Raw genomic sequence first — 7109 nt, forward strand, 5'->3', positions numbered from 1 at the left:
AGAAATCAAAGAACTTGTACGCATCTATGCAAACCCATGGACACGGACAACAGGGTGGTGAAGACCTGGGGTGGGCGGTGGGGGCTCTAGAAAGGGTCCATGGGGGAAGAAAGATGATATATGTAATACTTTCAACAATATTTAATTTTAGAAATAGTTCTCTCTGCTCCCCCACCCAACGTATGAAGTGAAGCAGGGACAGAATAGCAGTAAACATCCCCATTCAGAAAGAAAAAATGGTTGCCGAAACCGGTTTGGCTCAGTGGATAGAGCGTCAGCCTGCGAACTGAAAGGTCCCAGGTTCGATTCCGGTCAAGGGCATGTACCTGGGTTGTGGGCACATCCCCAGTGGGGGATGTGCAGGAGGCAGCTGATCGATGTCTCTCTCTCATCGATGTTTCTAGCTCTCTGTCTCTCTCCCTTCCTCTCTGTAAAAAAATCAATAAAATATATTTTTTTAAAAAAAGAAAGAAAAATGGGCGACACATACAGTTATTGGTCCATAGTAATTCTAAAATCTTACTGGGCAGAGGTGCCCCTCCTTTCCCTGGAAATGGACTGCTTCCTGGAACTGGTCCTCTAGTTCATTCTTCTCCATGTGGTAGGTTTTGCCCTTAGAGTGGCCCGTCCTTTTCTGCTTGGCCACATTTGAGAAGATATTGGAGGCTATGCCTTTCTGAGGTCGCACAGCATTCTTGGTCTCCTTTTTTTTAAAAAATGTATTTTATTGATTTTTTACAGAGAGGAACGGAGAAGGATAGAGTTAGAAACATCAATGAGAGAGAAACATAGATGAGCTGCCTCCTGCACACCTCCTACTGGGGTTGTGCCCGCAACCCAGGTACATGCCCCTGACCGGAATCGAACCTGGGACCTTTCAGTTCGCAGGCCGACGCTCTATCCACTGAGCCAAACTGGTTAGAGCCTTGGTCTCCTCTTGCTCCTAGAAATTTGGGAGCACTCAAGGTCACATGTAGTCTTGAACACTCATGGTCATACTTCTCCCCACTGAGGCATTTTATGTGAATGTATCACATCCTAGAAGAATCCCAGGGTTTTCCCTCCTGTGCGTGTTCATCGGGCTTCAGGGCCCGTGATGCCGGCTGAGGTTGTCAGTACAATGAAGCCAAGCTGACGGGACAGGAGCAGGCTGTTCTGCCATTTTTCTACTTTGAGTTGCGCATCAAACCTGGGACTGATGACTCCACACTTCTCTAGCCTGCCCGTGAGGTTCACAACGTTCCCAGCTCTGGGTCATCAATAATTTCAAGTTCACCAAAGTCACCAGATGATGACTTTGGAGCACGGCCTAATAAGAACCAGATGTTTGCCTCTCTTTTCAGCATTGTTGATACTCTGTTGTTGTTTTTTGACATTTCACAAATGTGCACGTCTTCCTTGCACAGAGCACATGCTGACCTTCTCTGTATTGCGTGTTTTTTAAAAAATATGGTTCTTTTAAAACTTTTTTAAAAAATATATTTTGATTTTTTACAGAGAGGAAGGGAGAGGGATAGAGAGTTAGAAACATTGACGAGAGAGAAACATCGATTAGCTGCCTCCTGCACGTCCCCCACTGGGGATGTGCCTGCAACCCAGGTACATCCCCTTGACCGGAATCAAACCTGGGACCCTTGAGTCCGCAGGCCAGCGCTCTCTCCGCTGAGCCAAACCAGCACGGGGCAGATGGTTGCCCTCTTGGCCTCTTCATGTGTCCGTCCCTCTGTTGGTGTGCACCTCTGGTTTCTCTTCATGTGTCCAAATTTTCTCTTCTTAGGCGGAAGCAGTCAGAGTGGATTGAGCACGATACCCTTGAGAGCATCAGCCAGGACACACATGCACCATTATGGTGGCTCGAGAGACGATGGAAAGAGACACTCCTGGTCTTTTAAAATCCAAGGTGATGGCTTTCTTAGAAGGTAAGAAGGCTTCTGCCTGTTTGATTCCTGTCAACTCAATGGGCCAACAGCTAAACGTACATTTCTTTTCAGAGATTCCTCTTTTTATTTATTATTATCATTTAAAAATATTTTCTTATTGATTTCAGAGAGGAAAGGCGAGGGAGAGAAACATCAATGATGAGAATCATCGATGGGCTGCCCCCTGCACGGCCCCTAATGGGGATTGAGCCTGCAACCCATCCTTCACCAGAAACGGTGAACTCCTGGTTCACGGGTCGATGATCCATCACTGAGCCACACTGGCCGGGCTGATTCGGAGGTTTTCAAAAAGGGCACGAGAGCCATACACTTGATATGGCCCTTGTCACAAAGATGAGTTTTAATCAAACTTTGTGGCTTAAGAGTCTTGTCAGTTTTATCTTTCACAGGTTCAAATGTGGATCATTTGCCTGGAGTTTCTATATTCTCTTCCATTTCTTCTTAAAAAGTGGCCAATTATTTTCTGAGCCAACTCTTTATTATAGTAACTTATCAACTGCACCCAGTAGCAACTAATGCATGCTACTAATAGTCTCTTTCCCAAAGGTTTTGCCTAAGGCCCCAAGCTCATTTGGATAGAATTTATTTCTTACTTATTTCCAGCTTATAGTTTAACCAAATGCTTCATCACTGCATAACACCCATCATCATCTTTCCAACTTCCAATGATAGTTTCCTCACCAGCCACTGTCCAGCTCCAAGATCAAAGTCACAGAATTCAGGTTTATTTTTTATTGTAGCAGCTCCCCACTTCTGGGTACTAGTTCTGTAACAGTTGGTTAGACTCATTGTGATGTGGTAACAACCAATCTCCAAGTATCAGTGGCTCACAGCAAAAGAAGTTTACTTCTCATTTACATGACACGTCATTTTAAGGTGGGCTACAGCTCATCTTCATGGGATCTTAATTCTGAGTTCCAGGCTGGAGAAGTCTGGATCTGGCAATTGCTAGGCTCATGGCAGAGGGAAAAGAGAAGGGAAGCTACTAGACTACTCGTTGGTGCTTAAAGCTTCTATTTACATTTCTACTCACATCCCATTGGCCAAACCGAATCAGAGAGCCAAGCCTGTTGTAAGTGGGGTATGAATGTCAAGTTCCGTAGGGAGGGCCCCACAGGAATGACAGTCTGTATGTGGAATAATGCTCTCTACCACGGGGTTGTACCAGAAATGTCAGTCATTGAGTTCATCTACTCCTTCTTAGACACTCTGCTGTGGCATTTTGTATTGTATAACCTCACATATATCTTGGTCAAGGATGAAATCTTGACTGAAGATAAGACAAATTACAGGCAGGCCAATGTAGCCTGACCTAGACCAGCAGGCTCCTTTGCTTAGGCATTGAACCATGAAACACTGAAGGAGCGAGGCAGCTAGCAGAGAGCGCCGCAGCTGAAAGCTCATGCTGCCAGGTGGACTTGGAGGAACCACAACAACCAAGACCCTGATTTGTGAAACGGGCTGACAGCAGCCACGCCAGGATTCCAGCGCACACCTGCCCTTAGCGCCTCACTCAGGTCAGCACCCCACAGGGACAGGAATGCACAAGGGAGCCTGTGAAAGCTCCAGGGCACGTGCCCCTTTGTCTGCTAGGTCTGCTCAGACTTCCTGCTACCTGTTCAAAACCTTCCAGGGCCCCCGAGCCCACAGGAGAAGTTCAAACTAATGAGCCTGGCATCCAAGCCCTCAACCTAACCATCTAGCCACCTCTTCCAGGAGGTTCTAGACAGCTTCCTGAGTGAGGCAGGGAAGCAGCCTTGTAGGGGTGGCGCTGTCCAGCATGGCCAGACAGAAGTCAGGTAGCACACACGGACACCCGGCTGCACAGATGTGGCATGATCTCCGCACAGGCCTGGCAGTCTCTAGCAGATCCCAGTCGATGTCCCAGGAGGTGCCGTTTTATTCTGAAGTCAGAAAGGCGAGGGAGTAGATGAGCAGGACAGGATTCTGCCGGGGAAGAGATGGAGAATCAGGGAAGCCCAGAGGCCCCGTGTCCAAGTCGGTCTTCTACTGGGACAGAACCTGGCGGCCGGCAGCTTCTCCACGGGGTAGACGTCAAACTGACTGCACGCCGCTGAGAAGGAGCCCCTTCCCACAGGTGTCATCTGCACACAGGGTGCCCCATCTCCAGCAGGACGGAGGCGTGGGGCCCCTCCCAGACGCGCGCAGGTGCAAGTTCAGCAGCTCGGGAGCGGAACCCAGCCTGGCCTCTCCCGTGAGTCCCTTCCCTGCGTCTCTCACAGGCTCATGATCTTCTTTCCGCCTCTTTCGCAGGCTTGATCATCCCCTTGTGCTCTGTGAACCAATCACTTTTGGGTGCAGCAGTGGACTTGCTCTGAGGCCCCACCCATATCAACATTCTCCATCTAAAAATGCTGTTTAACACTGGGGTGCTCAGTCTGCCAGGACGACCTACAGACCAACCCCAGTGCTTCTCGGGAACAGCATTTAGGTCCACTCGCCAACGTTTCCAGTCGCAGCCACCATCTCAACCATGCTGCATACACTCAGGGCCAAGTAGACACACTCCCCCCAGCACAGGCTCACCGCCGCTCCAGGGCCACCCCAAGGCGCCCCAGGATGCCCAGCCACGGATGGAGGCAGCGAAAGCAGGGGTTGTATATCTGGGGTGCAATCCCACCTTCTGGCCCCTCCCCCAGTCCAGGTCAAAGAGGCCTCGGGCCACACCGAGGACATCACATGGAGCCCTTCCACAACGGGGTCACCATGGCATCCACATGTGTGCCCCCACTCGGTGGCAGGAGCAAGAGATACTGCGGCTGGACAGGTTGGGCAGCCCAGAGCAGCAGCAGCCTGTGGATCAAAAGTGGGATGGGACAGGCGGCCAGAACCCACCCGGGGATCTTGGAGGGGTCAGGTGCTGCCTCAGCCCTAAAGCCGGGTGGCTGGAGGCAGGTGCCACTCCCAGCTCCAGAAACGAGGCACCTGCACTTGGAACGCTTAGAGGTTTAGAGTTGGGGCCTGGAGCTCAAGCGCCCCATAAAAAGCAGGCTCCCGGCCTCCTCTGCCTGCTCTAGCCACATACCCCTTAGAAACAGTGTGTGCTGATCCGGGGTTGCTGGCTCTCCAGCTGAACTCCTATGTAAAAGGCAAGGCTTTTTTCTGGGTACAGGGTCTGGCCTGTGGGACACTGCCTGGCAACCTCTCCCTTAACTGGCTCCTCATTTAACTCCACTCAAATGGCAAATCTGAGTCTGGCCCTTCCCTGTCCACTGTGTCCAAAGAAACAGCCTGTTCCTCACAATGGCCCACCGATGACCCCTCCCCCATCCACACACACCTCACCTGCGTCCCAGCCTGGTCTGGCCCACCGCTCAGGGTTAGGGACCCCCGGGCGTTAGGCCTCCCGGCCCACGTGTTCCTGTGGGAGGTGAAGGCCGGCCTGCTGGAGTCACGGTGCCCGGGACAGCCTGACTGAAGCCCGCCGAGGCCTGGCCGGGCAGCACGGCCAGGAGGTGGGAAGGCTGGACACTTGGAGGCCCTGGGCCAGCCCTTCCGGGAACACACATGCACAGGGGAGTCTCGACCTTTTTTGTGTTTTAATTTCTTACAAAACCATGTGTCCCATCCAAACAGGACAGTGCAGGCCCTCCGCCAGCCATTGTGGCCCCAGGGGGAGGCCCCATGAACAGGTGGCTGCCAACCCCAGGAGAGCCCTCTGCTCCCCCGCACAGGCCGGTGTGAGGAAGGGGGTCCGGCGGCAGGGTCTGGGCTGCCCCCGCCCCAGCTGCTGGCAGAGGAGGCACACCCTGGGTCCCGGGCTCTGAGTGCCTGCAAGGGAAGGAGGGAGAAGAGGGTCTGAGGGGAGGAGGAGAGGCTGGGGCCCGGGGTGGGGCAGGCCGGTGGGCAGGCCCACAATATCTCACCGAGAACGCACGATGCTATTAGGTTGTTACTGAGACGGCAATGACGACTACCAGAATGACGACAAAGATGGACACACAGATGGCGATCAACACTTTCTTCTGTGGGGGAGGAAGGAGTCAGGGAAACTCACTCCGGGGGGGAGGGGGGCCACCCAGAGGAGGCTCACCTTCCGGGCCTTCCTCTGGCTCTCCAGGGCCTTCTTGACATGTTCCTGCCCACGTTCCACGTAGTCTGCTGAGCTCAGGATGTTCTTCTCAATCCGGTTGATCATCTCCCCCTGCTCAGAGGAGGCGGCAGCTCAGGCAGGTGGGGACGAGTGGGGTAGGAGGACCCAGTGGCTCACTCTGCCCACCCCAGCCCCAAACCACCAAAGGACATTCCTGGCAGAAAACACTGCACTAAGGAAGACACGGAGGCGGGACCCCATCTGCCACAGTTCTCCCTCCTGAGGTGGCTTCCAGGCCCCTTCCATCACGTGGTGCCTTCTGCTCTGCTCCCTTGACCCACACAACCCTGACTCGCAGCGGGGTCTTGGGGCCAAGAGCCTTAAGAAGTTTATCGCGCCCTAACCGGTTTGGCTCAGTGGGTAGAGCATCGGCCTGCGGACTGAAGGGTCCCAGGTTCGATTCCGGTCAAGGGCATGTGCCTGGGTTGCAGGCTTATCCCCAGTAGGGGGTGTGCAGGAGGCAGCTGATCGATGTTTCTCTCTCATCGATGTTTCTAACTCTCTATCCCTCTCCCTTCCTCTCTGTAAAAAATCAAATATATATATATATATACACACATCTGGACTTTCACAGAGCACGAACTTTGGTCCCCTCAAAAAACTGACTGGTTTTGCCTGTTCTTCTAGGTCCGTGGTCGGCAAACCGCAGCTCTCGAGGCACATGCGGCTCTTTGACCCCTTGAGTGTGGCTCTTCCACAAAATACCACGTGCGGGCGCCCACGTAAGTGCGATTGAAACTTCATGGCCCATGCGCAGAAGTCGGTATTTTGTGGAAGAGCCACACTCAAGGAAATCATTATCAGTAAAACAATCCTCCTAATATGAAAGCCAGGGGCTGTCACAACCTAAATGACCAGACACAATTTGCCGACCACTGTTCTAGGTCCATCTCCCAACAGCTGTGCCGCCCTTCCTGCCCCTGCCTCCTCATGCATCACCGGCCTCCGGTCCCGGCACTCCTGAATGAAACCCCTTCCCATGACTCCCAGCTATAGAAGGGTGCTGGCTGCAGCCCCAGCGGGTCAGCTCCTCCAGGACACGGCTGGAAGCTCGC

The 7109-nt window shown here is 52.8% G+C and overlaps 1 protein-coding gene across 1 annotated transcript in view; it reads right to left on the minus strand.

The window, feature by feature from the left end:
- Positions 1 to 5494: 5494 nt before the first annotated feature.
- STX4 (syntaxin 4) overlaps positions 5495 to 7109 on the minus strand; it is a 5702-nt gene continuing 4087 nt past the window's right edge. Inside the window, exons 9-11 of the mRNA XM_006774074.2 lie at positions 5995 to 6105; positions 5828 to 5926; positions 5495 to 5732 (exon numbers count right to left, since the gene is read on the minus strand). Of these exons, the coding sequence (XP_006774137.1) occupies positions 5846 to 5926; positions 5995 to 6105 (192 nt within the window). The 3' untranslated portion in view covers positions 5495 to 5732; positions 5828 to 5845. The remainder of the gene's footprint in view (positions 5733 to 5827; positions 5927 to 5994; positions 6106 to 7109) is intronic.

Source organism: Myotis davidii, unplaced genomic scaffold (assembly GCF_000327345.1).
Source record: "Myotis davidii unplaced genomic scaffold, ASM32734v1 scaffold1047, whole genome shotgun sequence".
In the NCBI taxonomy this organism is placed as follows: Eukaryota; Metazoa; Chordata; class Mammalia; order Chiroptera; family Vespertilionidae; genus Myotis; species Myotis davidii.